The sequence below is a fragment of the Phyllostomus discolor genome, chromosome 10 (assembly GCF_004126475.2).
Source record: "Phyllostomus discolor isolate MPI-MPIP mPhyDis1 chromosome 10, mPhyDis1.pri.v3, whole genome shotgun sequence".
NCBI lineage: Eukaryota > Metazoa > Chordata > Mammalia > Chiroptera > Phyllostomidae > Phyllostomus > Phyllostomus discolor.
This window is the reverse complement of record NC_040912.2, coordinates 86,379,513-86,392,693: the sequence shown is the minus strand read 5'-3', so window position 1 is coordinate 86,392,693 and position 13,181 is coordinate 86,379,513. Positions and strand designations below refer to the sequence as shown.

The window sequence follows — 13,181 nt, the reverse complement described above, 5'->3', positions numbered from 1 at the left end:
ACTGTTGCTGTACAGACAAACCTCATTTGATTGTGCTCCACTGTACTCTGCTTCGCAGGCACTGCATTTCTTACACAGTGAAGGACTAGGGCAACCCTGCACTGAACAAGTTAATTGGTGCTATTTTTGTAACTGCCTTTGCTCACCTTGTGTCTCTGGGTCACATTTTGGTAATCCTCGCAGTATTTCCAGTTTTTTATTATTATTACATTTGTAATAATAATACATTTATTATTATTACATTATTACATTTTGGTGATCTGTGATCTGTTGCCTTTGGGGCGCCGTGAACTGTGTCCATAAGAGACAGCAAACATAATAAATGTTGTGTGTGTTCTGACTGTTCCACAGACCTGCTGTTCCCTGGTATCTATCTATCCATCCACCCATCCATCCACCCATCTCTCCCTCCCTCCTTTCCTCTTCCACTCCCTCCCATCCTCCTTGTACCTCCCTAGTCCCTGAGACACAACAATATTGAAATTAGACCAATTAGCAACCCTGCAAGGCCTCTCAGTGCTCAAGTGAAAAGAAGAGTCACGCGTCTCTCACTTGAAGTCAACAGCTGGAAATGAGTAAGCTCAGTGAGGAAGGCGTGCCGAAAGCTGAGACAGGCTGAAAGCGAGCCCTCTTGCATCAAACAGTTACTCAAGTTGTTAATGAGAAGAAAAGGCCGTGATGGAAACTAAAAGTGCTACTCCAGTGAAGACACAAATGACGAGAAAGCAAATCAGCCTTATTGCTGGTGTGGAGAAGGTCTTAGGGGTCTGGATAGGAGATCAAACCAGCCCCAACAGTCCCTTACGCCAAAGCCTAATCCAGAGCAAAGTGCTAACTCTCGTCAATTCTGTGAAGGCTGGGAGAGGTGCGGGAGCCGCAGAAGGAAAGTCTGAAGCATGAGTGGGCTCACGGGGGTGAGGGAAAGAAGCCATCCCCGCAACATAAAAGCACACGGATGCAGCAGCAAGTGCTGATAAAGAGGCCACAGCGAGTGATCCACAAGATCCAGCCAAGATAAGTAATGCAGGTGGCTACACTAAACAGATTTTCCATGTAACAGAAACAGCTTATTTTAGAAGAAGAGGCCGTCTCCCACTTACGTTGTGAGAGAGGAGTCAATGCCGGGCTTCAAGGCTTTGGAGGACAGGCCGACTCTCTCGGTGGGAGCTAATGCAGTTGGCGACTTTAAGTGGGAGCCAACGCTCATTTCCCTTTCTGGACATCCCAGCACCCTTCAGAATCATGTATCGACTCTGCTGGCACTGTGTACATGCAACAACAGAGCCTGGATGACAGAAGATCTGTTTACACCATGGTTTACTAAAAATTTTAAGCCCACTGAGGAGACTTACTGCTCAAAAAAAGATTTCTTTCAAAATATTCCTGCTCGAAAGCGAGATGGAAGGGTTTGTGTCTAACTTAATGGTCTGCAATCTGGCCTAGAGCGGAAAGCTGGAGGAGTTGAAAAAAGAGATCCTGGGCGATAAATCCCTGGCTACTAGAACTGACCAGGACAGCAGAACTGCATTGCATTGGGCATGCTCAGCTGGACATACAGAGATTGTTGAATTCTTGCTGCAACTTGGTGTGCCAGTGAATGATAAAGATGATGCAGGTTGGTCTCCTTTTCATATTGCTGCTTCTGCTGGCCAGGATGAGATTGTAAAAGCCCTTCTGGGAAGAGGTGCTCAAGTGAATGCTGTTAATCAAAATGGCTGTACTCCCCTACATTATGCAGCTTCCAAAAACAGGCATGAGATCGCTGTCATGTTACTAGAAGGCGGGGCTAATCCAGATGCTAAGGACCATTATGAGGCTACAGCAATGCACCGGGCCGCAGCCAAGGGTAACTTGAAGATGATTCATATTCTTCTGTACTACAAAGCATCCACAAACATCCAAGACACTGAGGGTAACACTCCTCTACACTTAGCCTGTGATGAGGAGAGAGTGGAAGAAGCAAAACTGCTGGTGTCCCAAGGAGCAAGTATTTACATTGAGAATAAAGAAGAAAAGACACCCCTGCAAGTGGCCAAAGGTGGTCTGGGTTTAGCACTCAAGGGAATGGTGGAAGGTTAAGCAGCTTGGATTTATTTTTACTTCATATGTTTTGTGGTTGTCCTCAGTGTCCTGGAAACAAATATACTTATGCATAAGACATCATCTAGTAATATGAAGGTTTTTTCACCTTCAAAGTATTATAAACACTTTGGCTATTGTTTCTGCTGAGATGTTTGTTCTAAGCTTACAATTTGCTTTCCAGGCATTGAATAATGTTGAGATTTTTCTACTACTGTTGTATATAGAATTTTGGTTAATTTTGAATAAGTGACTTTGTGGTTATTGTGAGACTTCATCACTCTCCCATTCACCCTGTGTCCTTCTCTGAGTCAGAACAACCCCATAGCCTCTGGTTAGTTGTTCTACCAAATGTTTTTAGGTGGATTCTAGAATGTTGCTTCTATACAATTGAAACACATCCTAACTCGTTTTTCAAGCTCACTTAGGCCTACACCAAAAATTTCTGTTTTTTTCAACAGTACATTTAATTTTGTTATAGGAAGAATACTTACATATTTTAGAGGACCATACTTTCAGTTGGAAAGTCTGCTATTCCAAGTTTGGCATTCAAAACCACTAAAATAGTGACCAATTATATCTTATGTGCCCATGTATCTTTTTAATGTGCTACTTCCCTCCATAAAAAGTGTTGTTTTTAAAAAGGAAGTTTTAAAGTACCTATATTGTTATCTTGTATTAAAAAGAATATAAATCTTGTTAACATGCTATGTTACAAAAATGTACTTTGATTTGTATTTCAGAAACTAAAAAAATAAAATGTTGAGAGAATGAAAAAAAATAAAAATAAATAAATAAATAAATAAATATTCCTGCTTATCAACAATGCAGCTGGTGGCCCAAGAGCTCTGATGAAGATGTTGTTTTCGTGCCTGCTAACACCACATCCATTCTTCAGCTCTTAGATCAAGGGGTGATTTTGACTTTCCAGTCTTATTAAGAAATACATTTTGCAAGGCTATACCTGCCATTGATAGTGATTTCTCTGATGGATTTGGGCAAATTACAAACCTTCTGAAAGGATTCATCATTCTAGATGCCCTTCAGAACATTTGTGACTCATCAGAAGCAGTTACAATATCAACATTAACAGGGGTTTGGAAGAAGCTGAGTTCAACCCTCAAGAAGGCTGTGAGCAGTTCAAGACCTCAGTGCAGGAAGTCACTGGAGATGTGGTGGAAATAGAAAGGGCACTAGAAGTAGAAGTGGAGCCTGAGATGTCACTGAATCGCTTCAATCTCATGATACAGCTTTAATGGATGAGGGGTTGCTTCTTCTGGATGAGCAAAGAGAGTGATTTCTTGAGATGGGGTCCACTCCTATACAAGATGCTGTGAAGATCATAGAAACAATACCAAAAGATTTAGAAAATGACATAACTTCATTGATGAAGCAGCAGCAGGGTTCAGAAGGATTGATGCCAATTTTGAAAGAAGTTCTGTGGGTACATGCTATCAACCAGCACTGCACACTACAGAGAAATTGTGAAGAGAAGAGTCCATCAATGCAGCAAATGACAATGTCTTATTTTCAGAAATTGCCACAGCCACCCAAGCCTTCAGCATCCACCCCTGCAAGAGTCAGCAGCCCTCAGCATCAAGGTGAGACCCTCCACCAGCAACATGATTGTGACTAGCTGAAGGCTCAGATGATGGTTCCCAGTTTTTAGGTTCCCCGACCTTCTGTACGCTGTCCCTCTCTCTTGCCTATTGCGCAGAAGCTGTTCAGCTGACTCTCAGTGTCTCTCTGGGGTATTTGCTCTAAATATAGCTGTACCTTCAATCTATTCTGGGAAGGAGCAAGTTCAGCTTCCACCTGCGGGTCATTGTAGACCTGCCTCCAATGAGGCATTTTTATGTTAAGGTATGTATATTGGGTTTGTTTGTTTGTGTGTGTGTTTGTTTGTTTTTAAGACATAATGCCCCTTCACACTTTGCAGAGTACAGTATAAACACAAATGTTATATGCGCTGGGAAACCAAAACATCCATGACTCGCTTTATGGGGATACTTGCTTCACTGTGGGGGTCTGAACTGAACCTGCACAGGGAATGCCGCACACCTGGACATCTAGGTCCTCGTTCCTCATGTTTTCAGACCTGGTTCTGCATATGTGCCATCGATTATGAGAGCTGTCCAAATACACCTGGGTCAAGTCCTTTCCTGCAGAAGCCAGGCAAGGCTTTCTTCTCTGATGCTTGCCACCCGGGACCCCTGAGTGCCACACTACATACACTCACAGCAACCTCAGGCCAAACTGACAGCAGCCTCTTCCTCCAAGAATTCCACCCGGTGCTTAGAATCCCTGGAAGCCCATATGGCACCTACACTGTCTACTCTGCATGAGATCCCCTGGCTCACGATGTTCTAAAACTTGGCCATGAAAGTTGGCTGTACAGGCGGGCAGAGGAAGGAAAGAAAAGGATGAGTATGAGACCACCTATATCCAGACTACACATCTCTAGAAAGTAAAATTCATTCCAGTTTCATCTTCATGTACCACCTTCTCTAACAGCTAACCAGTGCATTGCACATGGGTTTTCAGTGAGTATTGGTTGAATATATAAACCCAGGAAAAAATGGAAAACAGCATAGGATAGTGGAGAAAGAGCTGAAATAAGGGTTAGGAATTAATGCATTCTATCCCTTTTTCTATTACCTCAAATACTCTCTCGACATCCATTTCCTAGTTGTAAAAGGAAGAGGCAACAGGACTCTGCATTCCTTTCAGTGTGGAAATGCTTTAATTTGCAATAAATACACTTGGGACTGTGTACTAGAACTTGGAACTCCATTGTGTAACTTTAAAAAAATTTTTTGCTCGGTGAGGAAAAATGGTGTGATATCTCATTTGTCCCAGCACTCAGCAGAGTAAATACAGGTTTTACAAACACACAAGCCTGAGTTCCCACAGAAACCTGCAGAGTACCTGCCTTAAGCTGTACTGCAACGTCTACTAAAGATTCACCTCCGAGGGGCCCAGCAAACCCATATTCCCACAGCATTCCCTAGGCGACCACCACCCTCTCCTTCTCAGGGCTAAACTCACTGATGCAAATTGCCCAGCTGGGTTTTCATTAACCCTCGCACTCTCCCTTGGGTTTTTCCATCATAATTCACTGCTCCTCCTCCATTTCTTCCCCTCAGTCATTGCTCTCCTTTCCCTCAACTCCCTCCACAGGGGCCCAGGGTGAGGACAGTGACCATAATGAGCCCCAGGAACTGCTGTGAAGATTAAGGTAAAACTTTTTAATTGAACCCTGGAGACTGCAGGAGCTGTAATTTGATGCCAGGTGCAAAGTGAACTAACATGTCACAGGTAGGATCCTGGGCCCATGGGACTGCAGGGCTCTGGGGCTACCACCCCAGCAGAGGGGGCTGCTTCCAGGCACAGATCATCCTGCCCCAAAGTGGGCAAAGTCTCCCTTGAGCATTTCTGGAATCCTCCCAAGTTGTCCTCTTGTTGAGCAGGTAGGATGTGTTTAATTTTCCACTATGAGAAGTGGTTGTTTTCATCAACATCTATGGGGTGAGTCTTGGCTTTTGTGAAAATTTCCCCAAAAGAGAATCCTAGAAGTGGAAGTACAGAGTGAAATGGCAGAAATCTATTGAAGACTCCACATGGAAATCACTTTTTCCTTCCGCTTATTCACTTGAACAACTATTTACTGAGCCTCTCCATGTGCCCGGCACTCCTCTAGGTGCTGGGCTGTGGCTGGGGCAGCACAGCCCAGGTCTCTGATCTCAGCGAGGGCCTAGTCTAGCAGTTAGGGAAGACAATACTCAAGTAAGAAAAAATACAAGATATAATAACAACGGTAACAAGGGCTATAAACAGACACAACGTGGGATGATAGAGAGTGGGTGCTGGCTTCTCCCTTCCCTCAAGCCCCTCACAGCCATCAGCCCATCTGCTCTGCTTCGCCTTCTACATTCCCGCAGAACAGACTGCACTCACCTCTCACCGCCTCTACCGCTGTCTCCCTGATCCAAGTCACCACCCCCTTTGCCCGGATGTTTGTGGTACCTTCCTTCGCCTCCACCTTCCTCCCTGTGTCCTCCCCTCCCCACAGCAGTCTGATGGAGTCTTTGAATATACAAGATCCTCAAACGCAGCTGCAGAGTAGCTCAAGTAGCTCCCCTAGTAAACTCTGGTCACTGTCACGGTATTGAAAGCAACCCACGGGCTGGACACTGCCACCTCTCTGCCCTCTCTCTACCACTCCCCTCCCCCCACGTGCTCCTCTCCACTTCCAAAGGCGGTCCTGTCTCAGGGCCCTTGCACTTGCTGTTTCCTCTGTGTGGAGTGCTTTCCCCAGCTACTTCTCACGTCTTCAGCTCTTTGTTCAAATCTCAGTTTTTTAAGGGAAACATTCGCTGTCATTGCAAACACACCAGCATAGCATCCCCCATCTTCCTTCTTTGCTTGCTTTGGCTTTCATCTTTGCACTTACCATCACTTGACAAGTGTTTTGCATATTTTGTTACAGACTGTTTTACCCGCTAAATAGAAATGTCATAGGTAAATAATTTTACCTGTTTTATTCACGGCTGTATCCACAGGGCCTGCCTCCACTGGTAGCTGGGTATAATGTTTGTTCAATGAATGGTAGGTCACCACAGACAAAATATGTTTATTAATGGCACTGCTTCAACCTTATAGGAGATTTCTAGAAATATTCTGCAGGACTCCATCATGTGCCCTATCTCGTTTTCCATTTTTTGTCAGCGACCTGGGTCAGGAAAGAGCAAAGGGTTTCACAAACCCTTGTATGGACGACCTGGTGTCAGAACCAGCTTCAGCGATGTTTTCCAGACGGCACCACGCCAGCCATCAGGGGGCAGCGCACACGGGTCAGCAGGCTCTGAAGAGATTATGTTTAACAAAAGGTAATCTAGCTAGACGGGAGCAGAATGGAATTGAACTGGAAAAAAAGGAATTTAGCACATGTAAGTGTTCTTTTGCGAAAGTTTGTTTTAGTTATATGTACATAGGGCTTTTTCTGCACATACTGAAAATATGATATCAACAATAATTATTATAAATCACAAGTTTAAAGTTTTAAGCACAGTGACCTACGGCAGTGATTCTGGGAAATCCATCCAGAATCCCCAGGACATAATAAGAATAACAGCATAAAACAATGAAATGGAAAAAAAGAGCAAGAAAGAAAAGAATCAATGGACCCAAAAGTGAATCTTGTGAAACATGATGAAGAAATATTTCTCAAGAAACTTCCATTTATGCATGAGATGTACCACCTGAGCTCACCTGCTTCCTGTCCAACCTCACTAACGTGACAAATAAGGGGTTATAGGAGGTATAAATCTTGAAGGATCAAGAAGATGGGAGTGGAGATGGCAGCAACAAAAGGTGAGACTGTGCAGAAGAGGCTGACGGGCAACCCACTCAGCAGACCAAGGAAAACAGAAACCCGGGCAGGAAAACGGCAGCCCCGAAGCCCCGGTGCAGAGCACAGACCACTGGGAGGGGTGGGGACCGGGGCGGAGCCACGCCTGCTGCTCCCTGGGTGAGGGCGGCAGAGGCTGAACAGCGGACTTGGTGCTCAGGGACACCTCACTGCCCAAGAACGAGAACAGGAGAAAGAGGAAGATCCAGCTCCCAGGAAATGGACCCAAGAGAAAGTGCAGGTCTCCAGGATGGTGGGGAGGACAGCAGTGCAGGGAGCAAGGACCCACAGGTCCACGCTGGGACGGAGTCCGAGGCTGCAGGAGTGACATCTCTAGGACAACAGTGAAACCGACCCATTGCTCATGGTTTAAATGTCCTCAGAGACTCACACCGCGGGCTCCGTGCTCTGAGGCACAGCAGTGACAGCTGCATAGAAAACTAAGCAAACAACCGCACAACTGAGGCGATGATGAACTCCAGGGCATAACAGCTTCACAAGAGGCGAACGCGGTGACTGGTGATACCAGGACGATCCATGGCCCCTCTGTGAATAACATGAACACGATGGCAATCGTGCACACAGTGAATATGCTCCTACACAAAATTATGATTTCACTGTTGTATGGGGAGAAGATGTACCTGTTTGTCTTGTACGTGTTTGTGCTGGGAAAAGAAGGACCTGAAATTTCCATCTTCCACAGTAGAAAGTTGAGAAATAGTGTGTAAAACAAACAAACCAACACCCAGTAAGAGGTTCAGATGGCTCTGAAGCGCACCGCCAGAAGAAGCCATTCAGAGTGACCCTGAGGAGCAGCACTCACAGGCAGGAAAGGGCAGGGCAGGAGGCAGGTGCTTTCTTCAGCCTTGCCTAATTACTGTATAACTTTGGTAAAAATAAAACCTCAACTGACAAAGAAGTGTGTTTTCCCACCAGGAGCCTGAGGATGAAGAGGGTACGCAGTGAGATTCATGAAGCAGGGTTACAAGGAACCCTATGCCCACCTGCAAGGACGGACACCTGCTGTGTGAGCCCTGCCCCCTCCAGCTCCCCCTGAGGAAGGGCCCCCAGCCCAGGAGCCTTCAGAACGTGTGATGGGCAGGACGATTCCCCAATGACACCACAGGAGGGAGCCAGGAAGATGCTGCCTGGTAGCCAGTAGCCCTAAGACAGAAATTTCTCTCAGTGCCTTGGAGTCGGTGACAAGACTGAATTTCAGATTTGACCCACCTGAAGGCCTTCTGGGTTCCCGAACTCAACCTCGGGAACACGCCAGTCCTCCAGGGAAACACCACGGACCGTGCACTGCTCTTGTTCTGTGGTGAATGCCTTCAGGTAAATAAGAAAATGACAATAAATGACACTTAGTTGAGGACCTACTCTGTGCCATGGGCCGCACTCACCACACTTGTGCAGAATGACCACTGCCATCCTCAGCCTAACCCTATGAACTGGTGTCTAGGGAACACTGGCTGAGCACCCGCCGCGCCGGGGGTGTTGTGCTAACGCTTCCTCGCCGCTCACTCACTCTGGGGCTGCCGGCCGCACCGGGGTGTACACCTGAGGTTTCTATCTCCCTAGAGCCATCACTCGTAACAGTAAGTAAAGACCGGTACAGCCCTTTCAGTTTATACTGCACACACACCTAATTCAACCTGCACATCAACCCTTTGAGATACATCCTTATTGCATCTCAATATCTATCTATCTATCTATCTATCTATCTATTTTCAGGCAAAATAAATTTGTCCAAGCACTGGCTGGTGTAGCTCAATGGATTGAGCGCGGGCTGCAAACCAAAGCATCCCAGTTCGATTCCCAGTAAGGACACATGCCTGGGTTGCAGGCCAAGGCCCCCAGCAACTGCACATTGATGCTTCTCTCTCTCTCTCTCTCTCTCTCTCTCTCTCTCTCTCTCTCTCTCTCTCCCTCCCATGTTGCAAAAAAACATGCAAGCACAAAACATTTTAAAAATATAATATAAAATAAAATAAAATAAAATAAAATAAAAATAAAAATAAATGTGTCCAAAGTTGAGAAGATTTTGTGGCAGAGAAGGAGCTGGACCTAGGTTTCCTGACTCCAGGTACTGTTCTCTTTGCAGCTACCACACCACCTGTAAAACCCACACACACCGCCACCACCCAGGAACCCCCTTATAAAAGTTTCCAGGGCTTCCTGCCCTGTGCATTTGGTTACCTATTGAAAACCAAGCTGTTTGCTGTGTGTTACCTCCTAGGCGTGCTTTCTTTTCCACTCTTGCGCCCCCTGCTGGAATCCAGGCCATGCTCCTTGCATCCTTCAACTCAACTATTGTCTCCTTGCTTTCTTCCCAACCCCCTTTTCACTCCATCCTAGAACCACAGCAGATTAACCTTGGTCACATGTCCCTGTGTCCTGCAGAAAAGCTTTCTGTGACTCTCCATGTCCTTTAAGACATGACCAATTCCTTAACACGGTGTTTCCTAAACTGTGTGCTGAGAAATGCCATGTTCTTTGGATAGTAATACAGGTTTTACTTAAGGCAAATAAAGGAAAGAAAAGAAAGCAATGAACTATCACCTCTTGTTCATTTTGAGGCACATTAATTCAGGCTAAGAGCCTGAATATGTGATGAGACCTGAAACTTTTTTTAAAAAACAGCATTTTTTAAAATGCATCTCTCCGCAGAAGACTGTTTTCAGTGAAAACTCAGGGACATGTGGTGGGCTCCACTGTTCCGAGAAACACAGGTGAGGAGGACATTCAGCACCTCACCTCCACGTCCCTTCCTGAAGTTACTTCCCTCCTCGACCGTCTCCGCATCCCTTGGGGCCTTTACACGGGCTCCTGACCGTGTGGAACCAAGTCAGACCTTTGGGTTGGACGTCACCCCTCTCTGGCCACCGAGGCCTGCGAGTGCTCCACATGTGCAGCCCTGCGCTGGAAGCCACACCCACGGGGCTTTCCATGTGGCCCTGAGTTCATGCGATTCTTCGTTCTTCATAAAAAATAGTTCAAGTATAGCAGGAAATGTGATTTTTGAGGGACTCTTGTTATAAGTCAATTCCTGTTAGAAAAAAATCTTTCTTAAATTACCTATCCCAATTTCCGGTGTATATTTTTGGTTCACCGTAATTATTGGGTACACACACGTGTTGTGCTGGTTACTGGATCACTGTATGCAGTGCCGTAGTGTTCGTTATGTTTCTGTCCCTTTGTGTCTGTCCTGCTAGGCTGGCCCGTGTGTCTCCGGTGCTTACATAAATACCCCCCACAGGTGGGTGCTTAATAGCTCACGTTGATGATCATAATGAACCTCAGGTCACCTACTGTGCTAGCTCAAAGACTTGCAAATGGCAAAATCCTTTTTACTCAAACCATAAATGTCAGTTTTAAACACCAAGCTGGCCTAAAAAAAAAAATGCCCTGTTTTAATTTAAGGAACGAGGTCTAGACAGTTCTTAGTGGCAGCTCTTGGAGCCACAAAACTTAAAGGCAACCAAAGACACTAGCACCAGAGTCATCACCACGTCCTTCTGCGGAACCAGCTGGGCTCTCAGGCCCTGCTCTTCCTTAAGACTCACCTGGGGACCCAACATCATCACTGAAGAACCACAAGAATCGTGGTGCAAAAGCAGGGCAAGCACCAGTGCACACAAATGCTTAGACACAAAGCCTGAGATTGCACTAAGTTGTTAGTGGGTGAAATAATGGGATGTTTTGGATTTCCTTTAAAATGTTGCAACAAAAACAAAAGTCCAAAGGCTGGGGGGCACAGACAGATTCAACAAATTGACAAAACATTGATAATTGCTGAATTAAATAATAGATGCATGAGGGTTCATTATACTATTCTCTGATTATTGTACAACATGAAAATTTCTATAATAAAAAGCTATAAAGTGTGTGGATGAGTGACGATTATTAAAGAGGAAAGATTATCACGGTCCAAGAGCCTTGCTTATCAGATCTGTACCTCCACCGGGTTCTATTTGTTCCACCGCCAACATCAGCAGCTGGGTCCTTGCCCCGAGCCCACAGCCACCCACCTTGCTGCCTCATGCCATCATCACCCCCGGCCTCTGAGCAAGGCAGACCCAGGATGAGCTGCCATCACTAGGAGGTGAAGAAATGGAGCCAAAACTCTTCTCCGTCTTTTTTTTCTGCTGTCCATCTGTGCTTCTGCCCACCAACCCACCTCCTTCCCTGTCATCCCACCCAACTGCCCCCTGCACACCTCTGCCCTTTCTTGCTCCGGCTCCATCACACTTTGTAAACTCTTGGACCAACTGCAGCCAGGCATTCACAATAGTTCATCTACAACTACAGCTGTCTCAGCCACCAACTGATATCGAAAATATGAACCTTTTGCCTTTCCCTGCTTTTTGGTGCACTCCTGATTTCTCTCTGACAATGATATTGACCCCGCTTCTGCCCCAACCTTGATCTTCCGTGCACGCTCTGCTTCCAAGATCCCTCACATGGTGTCCTGACATGACGCTCACCACCTGGCCCTACAGAGGCAGGGGACTGTGTGCACAAAGGCACAGGGAATGGAGAATGTGTCCTATCATAAAAACCAAAGACGACAGAGTGTCAGTGATACACTGTTCAAATGGGCAAAATACACTGGAAAAAAATCTATGGAGAATAAGTAGTCAGAAGAGGATTTTGGTGACCAGGAAATCATGACCAACCAGGAGTAGGTCAGAAATGATAGAGGTGGGTTTCAGAAACATAGAATTCACACAAGAAAAAGGTGTAGGATTTAAAAAAAAAAAAACAAAAAACCTCACCTGGGAATGTGTAGAACGATGGGAAGAAGAAAATGACGACAGGATGTTGTAGAGAACAACGTTCAAACCTGGGACTTCTCAACACAAGTTAGGCAGACCTGGGCAACCTTGAGGGCCGAGAAAGGAGTCAGTGGGAAGAGACAGGCTGAAGAATCTGGGATGTTGGCACCAGGAAATCATGGTTTGGAAGTGATGGAAAAGGGGGCAGGAGGGGTAAAAAAAGACCTCGAAGTGCTGGCCTTGGAGAGGATGAGCACACACCTCCTTCTCAGACTAGAAATACAAGTGGAGAGGGAAAGGTTTTAAGGAAACCCATCAAGTTTTAAGGAAATCAATTTTGGAAAAACCTAAGGATTGTTCTTGAATGCTTTCAACATAGTCAGAGTGTCTTCAATCAAAGGACATAAGACACATAAAATACTTGGGACAAGGCTTAACACATAATAACTGTTTGACATGTGATCCTCAGAGACTTAGTAATGCTTGTTGTAAGAGGAGTGGCAAACATTTACTGAAAGTTTACTATGTTCCAGGAACCCTTCTAAGCTATTGCAGAGGCACTGGTGGAATTAGAAGGGGCAAGACTAGCAGTTTAAGAATAAAGAAAGCACAAGTAAGCTTGAGAAAAACAGAAGGTTGGCTGGAAGAGATGCTATGGCAATTTCACCAGCAGAAGAACAGTTATCCTTAAGCATCTGTGGGAACGCACTTGAAGTTGGTAGGCGTCTGGTCAGGAAGGAAGCCCGGAAAAGGGGTGAAATTAAAATAAGTAGCAGTCACTATACACTATACAAACAAGGGCACACCAGGTAAAGAATTTCGTAGCTGACATTTCAGAGGAGGGCTGACACTTAGTCATGAAGCTGAAGCATCTTCTTGCTGCTAATCAAGAAAAGGGGGGGATGGTAGTGTCG

The 13,181-nt window shown here is 45.6% G+C and overlaps 1 protein-coding gene across 1 annotated transcript; it reads left to right on the top strand.

The window, feature by feature from the left end:
• Positions 1–1,395: 1,395 nt before the first annotated feature.
• Positions 1,396–2,860, top strand: LOC114507626 (26S proteasome non-ATPase regulatory subunit 10-like). The gene is given in 1 exon segment (XM_036010994.1): positions 1,396–2,860. A coding segment is annotated over 1 exon segment (681 nt). The 5' UTR covers positions 1,396–1,398; the 3' UTR covers positions 2,080–2,860.
• The last annotated feature ends 10,321 nt before the right edge of the window (positions 2,861–13,181 follow it).